Raw genomic sequence first — 18,191 nt, forward strand, 5'->3', positions numbered from 1 at the left:
TTTGATAGAAACAAGAAAAAAATGCTCATAATTTTATTTACGTAACACAAAGGAATTACTCAAATAACAGAATGTGGAGGGTATAAAAAAGACCTTAAAAATGAGTGACAAAATATAACATGTAAATAAGAAGAAATAAAATCAGTTTTGTACACTGTTAAACAAAAAAATGCCAATGGTAAAAACTTTTTTAAAAAAAAAGTTACAAAGAAAAGTTACAAACAAAGAAAATGTGGGCATAATTAAATTATTTTATGACTAAATTACCCAACTGCTACTATTCATTTTCTCTCATTTCGCATAGTGAGTAGTTTACAAAACAAAACTTAATTTACCCATCTTCAACTAAAAATGCCAAAAGTAAAATATTTAAATACAAATAAGTTGCCACAAAAAATATTATTGATCGTTAATAATATATTTTATTATCAATTCACCTTACAACCAGCATTAATTGTCTTCTAAAAATATTGCATTTCATATGTCTGTGAATTGTTCATAAAACATGACTAATTTAAAAAGCATTGACCCAAAACATGATTTTTTTTAACAAAAGATTTATATTACGTGCAACTCCTGTGCCTTGACTTTAAACAATTTTTAAAATATAATTCATTTTTTAGAGATTCTATTTTCAGATCTTTTGTACGATTTGACATTTTAAGTGAAAAGTTAATTAAAGAGTTTTAAAAAAAATAACAAAATTATCGACTCTTGTTTGAAAAAAAAAACTATATTGTGATCGGTATTTTTGAAACTATGACAGAACATTATATTTGTTGATACAGTAGACTACATAACACAATTCTATAAACCGCTAATTTCCATAAACCTTACGATCTCTAAAGCAAATTGAAATCTATAGTTTGGTTGGATTTTATCACTAATGTGTTTGATAATTTAAATTTTTTTAGTAAATAATACTTATGACATGATGTATCTGTTCCAGAAATTTTTTGCCATATTTAGTAGGTAAGTTTAATGATATGTGAAATGATCTATATAACATAAAATTCTAACAACACAAAACCTGACGTTTCAGGGCTTGGATTATAAAGATCTTTTACTCTTCAGTGTAATAGTTTTATATCCATCCCTAGAGGCTGAGAAAAGTTAATGCCTTTAGCTGGTTAGAGGGTTGGATTAAGGTATGAATGGACCCCCGAGACTAATGTGTAACTTGGAAATCAACCTATACGGACTTCTATTTAACGAAATTTCATCTTGCAAATTTCTCTATTTAGCGGATTTTTTTCGATGAACCAAGAGCATCTTGGAAATTTCTTCCTAAAATAACTTCCAAGTAGCGAAGAGAATTTTCTATTTAATGAACTTTTCTTTGAGATCCACTTTCCCTGTTTCCCAAAATATTTCAAACTTGTTAATGCATTTTATGGGGAAAATGACCTTGAATTGATTTTTGCAGCCACTTAACTTTTAGAGAAAGCAGTGAAATCTCTTTCCCTTTTTGTTTGCATTTCAAACGCAAAACTCAGACAAAATTAGCGGATTTTATCAGTGGCAATTAAACTTTAGAATGTATGTGGTAATATATGTTTAAAATTACTTATATAATAAATGCAGCTATAATTTTATACATAAATTTAGCCAGTTTTGCTCGACTCTTGCTTTCCATGCCAGTAGCTACTATCCATAAAATAAATAGTAGATACTAGTTTACGAGACGAAGGTGTATCAATTGCTATTTTAATTATATCTAGGGTTTATGATTTTAAAACATATTTTGTGTTGTTTAAGTATTTCAAAAGATGATCTTCTATTTAACGAATTTTCCATATAATGAACTTATTATCGGGATTTAGTGACTTCATTAAATAGAGGTGCGACTGTATATTTAGAAATATTGAAAGTTTTTATAAAATTCAAAATACAAAATTTAAACAGATAACATACAAATTTTAAAACTTGAAAATTATGACTTAAAAGAAGATAATGGTTAAAATTTGGTTGAAGGTCAGAAGGAAATAGCATGACCAAATATGATTTTTTTCTTTTTGCTTCCTGGATTTTATACTTAAAGATTGCACACAATTTTTAACGATTCTGAAGGAAGATCGCAAAACATTACACTTTACAAATATCTAATAATCTTTTAGGAAAATACAAAGCATAATTATACATTCTTAAACTTTAGAGGTCCCTTTTAATGTGCCCTAAAAAATTTGAAAACCTAGGGCTACAGCCTCAGCAGCACCCTCTTAGCCTGGCTGGTTGTTTAACCATCTGTGAAATTTTAACATTTGTTGTTTGCATATTGAATTATATTTTGACACTTAATTTAAATTATGAATAATAATTGAATTGTTCATCTCACACGTGATTTAACTTGAGAAAATAGCATTCAGTACATGTGCCTCCTTTAAATGAAAATAAAATATCAGTCTAACTTGCATTGCAAAAATGATGTTTTAAAAATTAATTTTAAATGCATAAATTAAGCTTTTCCACTTTTTAATTTACACCAAGGGAATTAAAAAAAAATTTCCACAACCAGTCAATCATTTAAGATCAAAATTAACAATGCAGTTTTTTTCATCTACTTTTATTTATTGGCTTTTTTAGAAACGTAGTGGGCGAGCCGACTCAAAAACCTATAAATCTTAGCTACAATGTCTTCCTCGCCTTTTATGGCAGCTTTCAAGGAAGACCTAGTCATCCTCCTGGAGAAGAACTGATCGCGAAATGAAATCACATTCTCGCGCCATTTCAGGGATACTTTGATAAAATAGGACAGCAAATTCCAGTCTCTGTGCCTGGCTAAGCCTATGCAAATATTCCGACCCGAGATGTGCAGGATCGCTTTCATCCTTCTTTTGGAGGACACATTCTTGAAGATAAGGCCGAGCGTCTCCCGATCCCTGATTCTGAAGAAAGGCGGCAGAAGACGTTGCAAAGTATAATGCCTCACAAAAGATTTCCGATACGAGACGGGGCAGTTTTTCCAAAGTTCTCTGAACAATTCCGAGTAGTCACAGTCCTTGTAGCCGTGATTTATTTTATGAATAATATACTTCGCTATGTGCTCGAAATCGGTAGGAGCGACCACTTCCCAAATAGGCTTAGAGAATTCAGAAAACGAGCTCTGGTGCGGCCAGTCTAATAAGAATCGCAGAGAAACGAGACATCTCCCGTTTTCTATGAGGTCTTTTGGCCTTTCTTCGGGCCCACGCGAGAGCAAGAAGCAGGCGATGTCCGAGTTGTACGATATCCTCTTGAAGCAGCAGGGAGATATCATTTCATCGAAGGAGCTGAACGACAATATTCTCATGGCGAGAGAAAAATATAACTTTTTTATTTCACTTCTCATCTTCGTCCAGAAGTATTCAACGGCAGCTTTATTGCCCGATTCGACAGCTATAATGAATTCAAAATCGTTTTCCATTGATTTCTCCTCCTCATTCAACACCCCTCTCACGGTGCAAGTCCAATACCGGATCAAAGTCCTGATGAGTTCTTCTCGACCGAGGCGGCAGTACTTGTATTCCGTATAAAGTTTCTTTTCAGCCTTGGTCAACTTTCTCCAGATGTGTGGAATGTCTTCCTCCAGACAGTTCATACACGCCATGTCGTAACGCATGCAGATATCGAGTCTTTCATCGTAAACAACTTTTCTAGAAGTCTTTTTCACATTGACTGTTCCGTAAGGCGTCCAACAGAGGTGGGTGATGGAAGCTCTCAGGAATTCTCTGTTAGACGTGATTTTGGAAAGCTGATTTTCCTTCCACTTCATTATTTCCATACCAATGAGTCGGATGAAACAAACCAATTTCTTATGCAAGACTGCTGGTATACCGAGCGTGGATGCTTTCACCAAAATCCTATTTTCCATGCGCTGCCATTCTTTATGTTTACCTTGGCAAGTCTTAGATTTAAAGTGAAAATCTGTCAACAATGAAGCATCATTGTTGTTCTCCCATAACAAAACGCCCACTTTTACTAATGACTGACACTTCAGTGACGGTATTAGGTTGGAATTCATGAAGCAAGGCATGATTTTTATCAATAGGCAGGTATATCAAAAAATATGAAACATGACTCCCAATAGAATAACTTTCAATAACATCCTGTCAACACCCAACTTTTAATATTCTTGAAAAACCTGAAAAAAAGCAAAAATCAATCAGATCTAAAAACAGAAAAAAAAGACATTCAGCTAGAATATTATATTTACCTAACAATGTAACTTTTTGTAACACAGAATCAGAAAACTTAATACAAAAAAAAAATTAGGATGATACATATGATACTAATTTAAACTGCTGTTTGTAGAAAATGCAACACCATGAAGGAATCATCAGAATCAAATGAAATTCGCAGCAAATGTCAATTATAGGATATTATGCAAATTAATAAAGTTTCAGAGCCATCGCGCGTGCGTGGCGCGCGCAGCGCCCTCTGAATTGATGCTGAAAGCGTATAAATAAAGTGCTGTAGCGGGACGTTGAAAATAGTCTATGATTATTTGTTAGTGGCAAACGTTTAGTGAGACCTGAGTATGCCTCCACGACGGAAGAATAAGAAATTCAAGCAACTTACGGAGTTTGAACGAGGGAGGATAATCGGCCTTCGAGAAGGAGGATTTTCCTATCGCGCAATAGCAGCTCGTATGCAGCGGAACAGTTCCACAGTGATGCGAGTTTGGAAGCAGTGGACCGACGAGCACCGAACAACTCGAAAAACAGGCACTGGACGACAGAAGGTGACGTCAGAGCGCGATGATCGACACCTGCTCCGCATGGCGGTGAATGATCGCACAGCTTCCTCCAGGCAGCTGGCAGCACATTGGTCTACTGCTACAGGTGTACAATTGTCGGCTTCGTCAATTCGTCGTCGTCTGCTGCGCCGTGGATTGCGTGCAAGGGTGCCATTATACAGGATTCCCCTCACGGCGGATCATCGACGGCTGCGTCGGCAGTGGGCTCTTGAGCACAGAGACTGGCGAGCTGATTGGCACCAAGTTGTCTTTTCAGATGAATCACGCTTCAATTTGTGGACCCATGATGGCCGTGTTCGTGTTAGACGTTATGCCGGTCAACGCTGCCTTCCTGAGTGTATTATTGAACGACATAGTGGTCGAACACCCGGAGTTATGGTCTGGGGTGCGATTTCGTATCATGGACGATCCAATTTGATACGAATTGAGGGTAATCTCAATAGCAACAGATACGTCCATGAAGTGCTACAGCCCGAAGTCGTTCCTTTCCTTCAAGGCATCCCTGGAGCTATCTTTCAGCAGGATAATGCACGCCCACATGTTGCGCGGACTGTTAGAGACTTCTGTTCAGCACAACGCATGCAACTTCTTCCTTGGCCTGCTTATTCGCCGGATATGTCGCCTATTGAGCACGTGTGGGATATGGTTGGTCGGCGTCTCACTCGTGATCCGCGTCCTGCAGTTTCCAAAGACGAACTTTGGTTGCGCATACAAGCGATATGGAATTCTCTTCCTCAAGCAGATATTCAACATCTGTTTGACTCCATGCCACGTCGTATAGCAGCACTTATTGCAGCGCGTGGTGGCTGCACCAAATACTGATTTCGGACGCTTAATTTGTTTCTTTTGTTTTGAAAATTTCATCATTTATTTGTATCAGTACAAGTCGTTTCTGCATTAAATTTCATTTGATTCTGATGATTCTTTCATGGTGTTGCATTTTCTACAAACAGCAGTTTATATGACATACATTTTGAGAACTAGGCTACAAGCAAAAACTTTTTTAAGCGAAGTTGCCTAAACTCAGCTAACAATTATTGAAGAATAGCCTAACACTTAATGAAGAAGAAGCACCTAACAACTATTGAAGAAGAATCACCTAAAAACTATTGAAGAAGAATCACCTCACACTTATTGAAAAAGAATCACCAAACAATTATTGAAGAAGAATCACCTAACAACTATTGATGAAGAATCACAACACTTATTAAAGAAGAATCACCTGATAATTTTTGAAGAAGAATGACCTAACAACTGTAGAAGAAAAATGACCTAACAACTATTGAAGAACCATCTAACAATTATTGAAGAAGAATCAACTGACAACTACTACTGAAGAAGAATCACTAATCACAGAAGTAAAAATATTTAACCTATCAATTGCTACTGCAGAAAAATCCTAATTGATGCTTGACATGCCTAGATTGATAAGTATAGTGTTATAGTACAAAAAAAATGTAGTACCTATTATCACAAAAAAATAAGCATCACTGGCATCGATAATAGTTGGGCAATTTTTTTATGGTTACTTTTCATTTTTACAAATAATGAAAGTTTTTTTTACTGAAAACACTAATCAGCAGATATATTTTATCACCATCAAATTATTGTACAATTTATATCAGGGTGCGTAGCCAAATCTTTCAACAAAAAATTAGCACCCTTAAAGCATTCAAAAAATATTTTTAAGCACCATATACATTAACAAAATGCAAAAAAATTTTCAAAGACTTTACATGATCATGATAAAAATAACTAGTTTCTGACAAGGAACTCTTTTCTTAATTATGTTAGCCATTTTAAAATGATCGAGAGATTTTTCGGTTCAATATCAGAGGGTGGAAAATGAAGCCTGAAATTGCTAGCAAACTGCAGCAGAGTTGCACATGAGAGTACAATAATCTCACCGAACTCAGCTCAGTATATATGCACATATGGACTCGCAAGTATTTATCAAAAATGTAAAATGATTGGCGCTTTCATGCGCTATGGATTGACGGTAAATGAGTCGTGGTTGAATGAATTGTGAAAAAGTTGAATAGGACAATGTGAAAAGCACTCTTTTGCATAATACATGACGAAAATCGACATGGTAAAGAAAAAAAATCTCATTTTCGAAAAAGAGAAAATTAATCACTTCGTAAAAACGCTCAATGAAAAAAGCACCTTTAAAAAACGCTACACACCCTGTATATTGTTACAGAAAAATAAGGTATACAAAGATTTCAAGTCAGATTTTAAATTTTCTTTTCTTTATAATAAAAGAAAAACTTGAAATTATGAAGACACCCGTAAATATAATAACTCAAATTTAAAGTTCATATTTAAAATTAAATTATACAGAGCAGAATGATTTAACATACTTTTTTTTTCTTTTAGAAATAATTGATGTAAGTTAGAAAAATATCTTTACTAATAAATTAATAATAAGAGTATAAGAAGTATATTGTACATGTAATAAATTATAAATAACCTAAGAGTATATTTATAATTTATTACATCTGATTGTTTTTCAAAAATGGATTTTATAGATATTGAAGCTTTAATCTGGAGAAAAAATATTAACAGAATGTTTATGTAAATTGACATTTGATGTTTGAAATAGACAAAAAAAATGACTAGATGTGGACAAAAGTAATGTAAAACTTTTCAGTCTTAAAACATTCCTTCAGAAGCATGAAATAAGAATTTGCTGTTTAAAAAATATATTTAAATTATACATATTTAATTTTATGTTTAGTTAGATATTGATACTTTTAGAAATTGTTTAATTTTCAATTTTGCATATGATAAATGATGAAAGATTTTTTTTCGGTTAAAAGTTTTTATAATTGATTTTTTTTATGTTTCCAGATTAAAATAAAATTAATTTATCCTTTATTTGACATCGAACTGACAATTTTTTCTTTACAAACTCAGGAGAGTGTTCAGTGTTTTAAGCACAATAATTTGATTTTGGCTTTTGATTTTAGTTTTTAAGTTATTGGTTTATAATAATACAAGGTGCGCAGCCAATCTTTCAATAAAATAAAGTGCCTTTTAAGTAGGTACTCCAAAAATATTTTCAAGCATTATATATATTAACAAAATGCAAAATAATTTTTAAATACTTTACATGATCACGATAAAAGAACAAGATTCTGACGAAGAACTCTTTTCTTGATTATATTAGCTAGCATAAAAATATCTAGAGATTTTTCGGTTCGATTTCAGAGAGTGGAAAATGAAATCTGAAAGTGAGAATATTTTGTGCAAAATTCAGCAAAGTTGCAGGAGAATCTCACCAAACCCAGCTCAGTAGACGCACCTGCAGACTCCATAGTAATTAATCAAACATGTAACATGATTGGCACTATCATACTTTACGGACTGATAGTACGCCACCCGAAACAGATTGTGTTGAATGAATTGTGAAAATATTGACTAGAACAATGTGAAAACCATGATTTGGCACAATACGCAGCGAAAATCAACACGGTAAAGAAAACTCATTTTCGAAAAGGGAAAAATAAGCACTTTTTAAAAACACCTTTAAGGGCTTCTAAAAATCAAAAGTAAGCAACTTTAAACACTTTTTAAAAACTCTATGCACCATGTTCACATTGTTCCTTATTGTTCTCCATTTATTAGCTTCTCTTAATTATTTATCTATTTAAAATTTCTGAACAAATTTAACTACAAGAGTGTATTAAAAGCCTTTTACAGCATAATGAAATTTCTATAAATTGCCGAGTCTACTTTCTTTTTCTAACATCTTCAGTAATATTTTCACGAAAGTAAGGAAACAATTCCTTGGTAAAATATGAGTAATGCTGGTAATAATGGGATAACATGGTTTTACATAAGTTTTTGAACTTTAAACAATTTATTTAAAACTTGCTCGTTAAATCTGGGCTCGTAATAGCAAAATTCAAATGCATTCGGTTATCATTATTACGAGCTTAGACTTAAGAGATCAGTACATAATAATAATACATATTTTATGTTGAAATAAAGTTTTTTTAAAAAATGGTATTATTCACCTGACATTTACTTCTTATTTGCTTTAAACTCAATTATATCACCTTAATTTTTCAGAACACAGAATCGTGTTACGTATTTAAATGCTATACACATAACTACATTAACAATTAGAATATTTAATGCACGCACTATATTAAATGTCACAACTTTCTGTAAAAACAAACTTATAACAAATTAATGCTTATAAAAATGTTTAAAAAAAATTTCAGTAACTAAGGTTAGTAACGAAGTTAGAACGTAATTTAAGTATACGGCGAAGCGAATTCATATGATGCATTTCATAAAATTTTTCATCTCAATCATTTTAACTATCTAAATTTCTAAATAATGACACAAAATAATATATTCTTACTGCTTAAATAGTCACAGAAAATATAAATCTTTAGATTACAATAGTTTCTCATTTAAAGTACAAATAAACATTAACAATAACATACGGCGTCAAAAATTTGATATGGACGCTTCCGGTTACTTCTTTCTAGGACTTGGGTTCTCCGGTCTTAAAATCCAAAGAATTTAGTTTTTTTAATGATCTCGACAGGGTTGAGGCAACTGAGTTAGAAAACCAGCTAATGGTTTAGTGCATTGTTTCACAACGCACGCAACGATGAGCATGTTTTGTCATTCAAATTTAATTTTAAAACTTACAAATAAAATTAGTTCCGCAGTGGACTGATCATTAAGACACTGTTCCCAGAAGATCACCGATGTCTATCATCACAGGGCAGCGGTCAGTGGGCGGATGGGTGACCCCTTGAATCAGTCTGCGTAGGGACCGAAAGTGTGCGGTATTGCTCCTCAATGAAATGTTCCACCGTAAAGTACTCGACTTCACGTGTAGGTCGGTGGGCTACCGGAGTGGAGGTGACATCCCTTCCTCAGAGGATCAAAATTGTAATGGCATGTCTTCGGATCATCCTCAGGGATATTTCCCGGACCATCGCCAATAGCCCTGCGGGGGCGGAGTTAATCGACCATGCCAACCGTCATCTATCAAAAGGCACCTCGACATAGAGTCGAGTTAAGAATATCTTATATACTAGTGAATTGTAGTTGTAATTTTGTAGTGGTATATACGCTACAGCACTCCCCCACTAGAATTATATCTGTGATAGAATTCGATGAACGAATACCACTAGTTGATTCATTGCTGTTTTGTGAGAAGCCGGGAGAGGTGTATTAACTTCACGGTCGTATTCGCTCCTCTGTTGCCGTTAGCAGTCGAGAAATCACAAGTATGCAAGCCGACGTTGTGCGTGATCGAGACGAAACTGAGTAGCAACAGTGCGAGGAGGTGGATAAAGTCGCAGTCACAAGTAGCAAGTCAACTGTTCAATGTGGATCATCCATCGAAGTAGGCGTGTTCATATCGAAGTGGGCGTTACTGCCAAGATAGGCGTGTTCACATCACGTCCGAAGGTCACCAATGTGGGGAGAGGAGTATTCGACCATGTCAACCGTCATCTATGGAAAGGTACCCCGACATAGAGTCAAGTTAACATGTCTTATATACCAGTGAAGTGATGTTTAATATTCGTAGTGGTAGTTACGCCACAGTACTCCCCCACCAGAATTTTATCAGAGATATAATTCGATGAGCAGATCTCACTAGTTGCTGTACTTGTGAAAGACCGGGAGAGAGTCACCGGATAGATATCCTTTGCCCCATTTACAAGACTCTTCCAGTCAATTACACGGTAAAGTTATTTTTTCGAAAGTAGATTTAGTTCGCGCATATCACCAGATACCAGTACACCCAGACGATATTTCCAAAACTGCAATAACTACTCTCCCCACAGCCCATTGTGCAACTCTAGTGCGACGTAAATGAACAACAACAACAAAATTATTAAATTAAAATTCATTTAATAAATAAAATTAATCTAAAATTAATATTAAAGAAAAAAGATTAAATTAATATAATAAATTAAGATTATCCGATACACCGCTTGTACCACCAATAAAACGAACTTATACGACACTTATTCTCCGATCCGAACCAGCGCAGAGCAGGAGTTTTTGCCTCTGATTCATTCAAGATATTACGCGAATGGCTCTGACTCATTCAAGCCATTTGGGGGAAATTAAAGTGCATGCGCTTTTGGTATGAATGTTTGATTCGACCAGTGTTTCTTATGATGGTTTTCATTAGCTTCCTTACAGTTTTCTTTCCCAGTTTTGATTCGATCGCATTGTTTATTTTTCCAGGTATGTGTATGAATTAGTTATTTACCATAAATTATTTCTTAATTTGAAGAAATAGTTTATTTTCTTTCATCATTTGTATTTTGCTGCCACCAACGATGTTGGTTAACAAAAGGAAGTGTCATCAATATAGTGACGTAGATATTCGCATAAGAGTAGAAGGAAGTGAAGGTCCTATCTTCCCGGTGGCAACAAATTTCCAAGAAATTACCCTCTTTCAGGTTTACCTTAGTGAAGTGGTTTATCTCACTATTGGCGTATCTTCAGGGAGCGCAAAAATTTTAAGTTTCTTGTCCTGTCTGTGATTGGACAGATTTATTACTGTCTCTAAGGCTTTAGAACGTCTTACGTCAAAGTATCTTGCACACATGATTGTCATTAATGATGTAATTCCTAACTTGGAAATAGATTCGTAGTTGCACAAAGATATTTTTTAGTCTTACTCAAGTCACTTAATTATGATATTGAACACAAAAAGATTATAATACTTCACCATTTATGTCTTTTCTAATCACATTAAAACATGAATTTTATTAAACATGATTTTAACATTCATATCGCTTGATTGTTATCGTTTAAAAAAAATTGAAAATAATGTTAAAATAAATTTAGACTACCATTTAAAAAAACATTGAAGATGTTCGTTAATTAAGCTCTTATGAAAGCAGTTGTTTTTTAAAAAAAAGGGATAATATTTATTTCCAGGAAATATTTGCTAGGCAATAATATTATTGTTTCATTATGCTATAAAATTTAACTGCGTCAACTTCTCTCAGTAGCCGTGTGCGTGTCAATAGTAAAAATGTAAAAACACATTATAAATTAATTAAGATTTTTAAAAATAAGAAGTGAAGGAAATAAAAAAAACATAATTTTTAAAAGACTTAGCTCTGTAAAATACTGAAGACAAGAAACTTGATTGCACATATATTTCCAAAGATTTAAAATCCTTTTTCATCTAATTGAACAAATAAATTTCATTTAAAATGTAATTCCATCAAATAAAATTTCATTCGGGGGAAAAATATACTGGAAGGACAAATGTTTGCTTTAATTTGTAAATTTTTAAGATACTTTTTATTTCCACAAGTACAGTACAGGTATTTTTTTCTCCTTCTTTTTCCAAGGAGAAAAAAATCATATTAGTTAAAATCGTTGGCTTTCTAGGAAAAAGCACTATTATATAAATGATTTAAAATGTTGTGTCCAACTTTGCCGAATCCTGATTTAGCATTAATACTACGAAGATCCCTGATACAAAAATAAATAAATTTCCTCTTCAATAAATGAAACTTAGCAACTAAAAGAGCTATTAATTTAATGGGCTAAGTGAAGTTTTTTTTCTTCAGAAATACGACAGTTTAAAAATAATTGAGCTTTACACATAAGTATTTCGGAAACAATTATAATTAAAACCTGTTACCACTTGCCGTCAGGCAAACCGAGGAAGGGTTTCGTGGTTTTCCTCTCTATGTAACGCAAATGGGAGATAATCGGCTGCTCAACAACGATTATGAAATAAAATAAAATACAAACTATGTTTAAATTGTATAATTATTTGTATTTAAAATATATTAATTTAATTTCAATTCTATGTATTTGAATAAATAAAAAACTGTGGAGCATAAAAAGCTATAATCAATTCTTAGTTCCTTTTTTTTAAAAAGGCCTTTTGTTTCTTTTATTTATATATCAATTGTTTCGTTTTATAAATTTTATTTATTTTGTAAACAAACGAATTTTTTTTTGATTGTTTAGTAAATTTTACATTTATTCTTTTGACAGCAAAAATTTTATTTATTCGTAGTTTAATTACATTTAAGTTACAACTAGTATATTTCATTCCCTTTATTTGTGCAAATAAGAAATGTGCAACTTTCTTAAGAACTTAATTTTTTTTCATTAAGTTTGATTGCTAAAGGGGAAAGACAATAAAATTTGACTTGTTTATTTATTAAGGTTGGTGGCGATAAACTCCCAAACTCTCCATGTCTTTAAAAGGCTTTAAGAGGTTTTGTATATCTTTAAATGTTTTAGCATTATCTTTAGTTTTGTGAGAAACAGTGAAAACGAGAAGGTGGTAATTTCAAATCCGTTAAAAATTACTTGACTTGATACATAAATTGGTTTTTATTCAACTCATTTTAAGAGCATACTAATGCGTCCTTAATTATAATGAGAAAATGAAGTAACTGTCCTTTATAAAACAACGAGGATTCTTAAACCTTGCCAATATTTTTTAATTTACATAAAATAATAATTGTTATTGTTAATAAAATTTCCATTACAAGTACCTAACTTTTAATATGATAACTAATATTGCATTTTTTTCAAATATTTAGAATAATTACAGTGATTTAAATTAAAAATTAAATTAAACTACTTCATTTATAAAAACTTATCTATTTTTATGAAGTGAAATTATTATATAAATTAGGGGTGTACAACCAGCTGCCTGATAAACTTTAATGTGCTACTCGCTGTAGCAACTTGAACAAAATAAAAAGATTAATTAAAATTTAATTTTTTTTTTTTTTTTTTTTTTTGCAAAAATAAGAAAAAAGTCGGAAATTTATAATTGCGCATTTAGGTTTTTGACGCACCCAATCCCTATCACTGTAGTTTTTCCATTGCTTTCTTTCGGTGGTCAATGCTACGAATTTACGCATAGTTTTGAAAATCCCAATATATTTAATACGGCTATACATAATTTCAAATTTTAACTATCACTTTTGGTTCTCTTCGTGTATGCCGATTTTATTATAAATCCGATGACTTTTCGCTAGTTACTACGCGTTACCCCGTGATTTAAAAAATTCAAAAATTTTTAATACTATAGTTTCACGGCACACGAGTTATGAATCATGTATTAAAATAATAATTTTGTACGTGCTCTAATTGTGCCGATTTTGACATAAATATAAGAGGTTAAACGTTTTCTTCTTCTTCCCTTTTTGGCAGTTATTGATGTATTGTGATTTTGAATATCCCGATATTTCAACACATATTACAACTCATGAAATTTGATTCTATTTTTTTTTAAGTAATTTAAAAAGTAATTATGTATTTTAGCAAAATCGACACCTTCCCAAAGAGAATAATAATAATAAATAAAAAAAACATGAATTAAAAGAAAACGAGATGTATAAATTTATATTAAAAGCGGATCCCTTTTGCAGAAAATCATTTCAATACACGTGCACAATTCTATAGTCCATTCTCATGAACATGTGCATGTTTAACAACACATATCCAACCTATTCTTTCTCATGATCACATGGTCCCGCAGTGGACTGATCGTTAAGACACGGTTCTCAGCAGATCACCGAAGTCAAGCATCACTGGCTGCGGTCAGTGTGCGGGTGGATGACCACTTGGATCAGTCTGCGTAGGGACCGAGGGTGTGCGGTATTGGTCCTCGTTAAACTGTGCTACCGTAAAGTGCTCGACTTCGCGCGTAGGTCGTCGGGCTACCGAAGCGGGGGTGCCATCCCCTCCTCAGAGGATCAAAATTTTGATGGCATGTCTTCGGATCATCCTCCGGGATGTTTTACAGACCGTCGCCAATAGCCCATTGTGCAGCTCTAGTGCGACATAAATTAACAACAAATCATGATCACATGATTCAAAAATCACATGTCGTGACGTGATTCGTGCATTTTTAAAATCATACGTTTTGATTCTTCTCGTAATTAAGTCACACATCTTGATTCGTATTCACGAGGTTTAAAATCACACATCGCGATTCGTATTCTGGCGTTTAAAAAATCGTACATGTTACTCTTCTCGCAAATCAAAAATCATATACTACGATTATGAGGATGGCTTGAAAAAACTCAATTTTGAGTTAGGCCGCAGATTTCAAGGTTATAATGGCATTCCAACAGAATTAGATATTTTTACCATGCCTTTCAGCGTAAATTGTGAAATAGTGAGATCGGAGTTGGAGCTTAAATTTATTGAGTTGCTAAATTTATTGAGTTGGATATGGAGCTTAAATTTATTGAGTTGATCAATCTAGCAATCACATGAAGCAGTTGTTTCGAAACATGCCAAAGTTTTAGTTTTACAAATCATTACCAAGGGCTAGTTTCCCAAATTTCATATCTCATGCCCTAGCCCATTGTGCAGCTCTAGTGCGACGTAAAGTAACAACAATAATATCTCATGCCCAAAAATCAGTGATATGTTTGCTTCATCATGTGAACAAGTGTTTTCAACTATGAACCTTAGAAAAAATTGATTCAGAAGTAGACTAACGGACAAGCATTTAGCCTCGTTCCTTAAAACAAGTACAACTCACTTCGAACCTCAACACAAGGAACTTTTAAAAATGAAATCACAATATTATTCACCTTATTCTTCTTTTTCAGAATTTTTTACCTAGCCCATCAAACCTTTTTCTCTCTCGATTTTTTGCCCTCGACAAAAAAAAGCTTGCCCATCCCTGTTCTAGCTTGGGGAGCAGTCTTCAAACAAAATCATTAAATTTTCATTTAATGGCCCGAAAAAGCTATCAGATGATCAAGTATATAAAACTATCACAATATTTGAAAATTTGCAGGATAACCATTAAAAGATCTTTTAAGCCATTTTCAACTTACACGGACCATTTTGTATCAATTATGATCATATGCTGGAAAATTTGCATATCCTTATATTTTAACAGTAAAAACGTGTAATCAAGATGAGTAGCGTAATGTAAATTTTAATTAGTTGTTAATATATTAATTGTAAGTAGTGTCATGTTAAAAAATTATTGCTCATAAAGAGTTGTTAACAAGTATCTTATAGTTTTTGATAATTAAGGAAAATAGTTCTTTCAAAATGAATGGTTTCTTATTTTCTCTTCTCTCTCAGTCCGTCCTCTTATAATTTATTAAAAAAAAAAAAAAATGCTTCAAAGTTGGGAGTTTATTCCATACTAAATGTTGAATCTTATTTCGCCCTGCAAAGGTTTTGTTTTAATTTTAATCATTTTTAGTCCTGCAAACTTTCCTTAAATTAAAGTATTTAACTTGCATTTAATTTATTAACTAGAATATTTAATTATTTAAAATTTAATTATTGTAACAATGAAAATTTTTAACGTTAAAATTTTATCGTTAAATGAACCTTAGTATTATGTAATGTGATAAAAAAAAAACATGAATTTTCCCATTATCTAAATTTTTTTCCCTAAGTAATCAGTTTAAGGTATTTAATTTTATGCAAACATATTACATTGTTAACATGTTCTAAATACTTGGGCATGCGGTCCTTCAATGGTCAATCTTCTGTGAATCTGGCCCTTCACTCAAAAAGGTTGTGCATCCCTATGTAAATTATTATGTAATTTTTTTCAAATCTTCAAAAGAAAAGAGTATATAAAGAAATTTGGGGAAAGCATTGAAAAAATTATTAGAACAAGTTTTAAATTTCGCTGCTAGACATGCATAACATATTCAATTACCTAATAATTTTTTTCTATTTACAAAATATTTCATAAGGGTATATAATAAAAGAATTAAAAAAGATGAATGCGGAGAATTTTCCTAATTATGTCATGTTAAATTAAGTTTTACTCCAAGTAAATACAAGGCCCTACTAATATCCAAATTCCTTAATTTGCTCTCCTTTTTTTCTTCCACAAGCCCTAATTTAATATTTTTAAATTCATTGCAACAAATATTTTATGAAACTTTTTATAGGATAAAAGTACAATTATGCTTGAGAGGATTTATAATTTCCGAACTAAGATATTTCATACATTAGTTCTCAATGTTATATATAAATAAAATGGTCTAAAACGATTTTTCATGGTTAGAAAATTGGTAAGATTCCTTAATTAAAATATAAATTAATTTTTTCATCATTTCCTTGTCACCCTTTCGTAATATTAATCTTTACTATTGTTATGTTATAATTCAGTCCATTAAAAATAGCATGCGATTTAAATATTTTGAAATTATTACTAAATGGCAAATATGTTACATTTATTTTTATAATTAGCTTTATATAAAACTATTTTCAGCCATAACTGCTATTAAGTAATCTGGCAAAAAACATTTATCTTTTGCTTACAGCTGGTACAATGGTGCACCCTAGGCAAAGGGTTAACTAATTTTAATGCAATCATTTACCATATGGGGTACCATTTTAAGCAAAAGAAAGAAATTTATAAAAAAAGAACCAATATACTAATGGAAGGACATCTCTTCTTGTCTCTCAAAAATGCTCTACTCTTGATGCATGGTCTCATTCGAGGAGATAAAAGAACGAATTATTGTATCTAATATTTTTGTAAGATTAAAAAATTGTTTCTATCAATTATAATGATACTGAAAATTGAGGAATTGTTACCAAAATAAAAATTAAGAAGTCTTTGAAGAACGTTGAATTAGAGCTTCAATTATTTAAGAGATTATTGCATAAATTTTTCTTTTTATTAGTGCTTAATTAAAATTTAAAGTTTGCAAAATTGAACAGTTTTGTATACTGGAGATTCGATTGTCATTTGAATAAAACAAAACTTATTTATATATTACAGGGAAAAATTTACAAAATTAATTTCCCAACTGTGCCAAGTGTTTAAAATATATTTTCAGAAATCACTAGTTCTAATAGCTATTTGTAAAAATTAAAAAAAAAAAAACTAGAAACTTAAAACAAGATTTTATAGGCATGCACATTATTTCAATAATAATCCTTTAATTACTGAGGAAACAATCTTCAGAGAGTTATTTCTAGAATTAAAAAAAAAAAACATTCAAGACAAAAATGTTGGGTAATTTTGTTTAAATTTAATTAGTTTCAGAGCATAGATTTAAATACTTTTCACTTTTGAATATATGAAACAACATTGAGCAAGTCGGCGTCATTACGATTAAAGTTTTTTGTACATAGTTATTTGTAAAGCCTTAGTCAGGTAATGAAAATGTGGCTTTCTTTTTTTTGAAACATTACTTAAAACTGTATATTAAGTTAAGTATCAATTTGATATTAGAAACTCTAAATACATAATTTATTAATATAAATAGTTTTCTTCAGTTAGAATTCTGTAAAATGATGAATAAAGTTTCGAAGAGATAGAATCTTAACTAAACATTTTATCTTTTGAAAAAAAATAATAATAATATGCACAAAAAATAGTGGATTGCTTACATGATACATTATTATAAAGTTTATTAATTATGCAGTGTGAGGATTGAAAATTTATTAAAAAACATGTATATAAACACACTAACTG

General features: G+C 31.9%; 1 protein-coding gene across 3 annotated transcripts; it reads right to left on the reverse strand.

Annotated features, from left to right (window-relative positions):
* LOC107456681 (uncharacterized) lies at positions 1-9,318 on the reverse strand. 3 transcript variants are annotated; one of them, XM_043038813.3, is made up of 2 exons: positions 9,196-9,318; positions 1-4,120 (listed from the first exon to the last, which is right to left on the reverse strand). In XM_043038813.3, the coding sequence occupies exon 2, from the start codon at positions 4,010-4,012 to the stop codon at positions 2,564-2,566; it is 1,449 nt and encodes a 482-aa protein (XP_042894747.1). In that variant the 5' UTR covers positions 4,013-4,120; positions 9,196-9,318; the 3' UTR covers positions 1-2,563. The 3 variants fall into 3 exon arrangements, with proteins under 3 accessions (XP_042894747.1, XP_015930101.1, XP_071043231.1); XM_016074615.4 differs by having other exon boundaries at positions 9,111-9,260; XM_071187130.2 differs by lacking the exon at positions 9,196-9,318 and adding an exon at positions 8,758-8,998.
* Between the last annotated feature and the right edge of the window lie 8,873 nt (positions 9,319-18,191).

The sequence above is a fragment of the Parasteatoda tepidariorum genome, chromosome 9 (assembly GCF_982258835.1).
Source record: "Parasteatoda tepidariorum strain Cologne lab strain chromosome 9, Ptep-v5.0, whole genome shotgun sequence".
Classification (NCBI taxonomy): domain Eukaryota; kingdom Metazoa; phylum Arthropoda; class Arachnida; order Araneae; family Theridiidae; genus Parasteatoda; species Parasteatoda tepidariorum.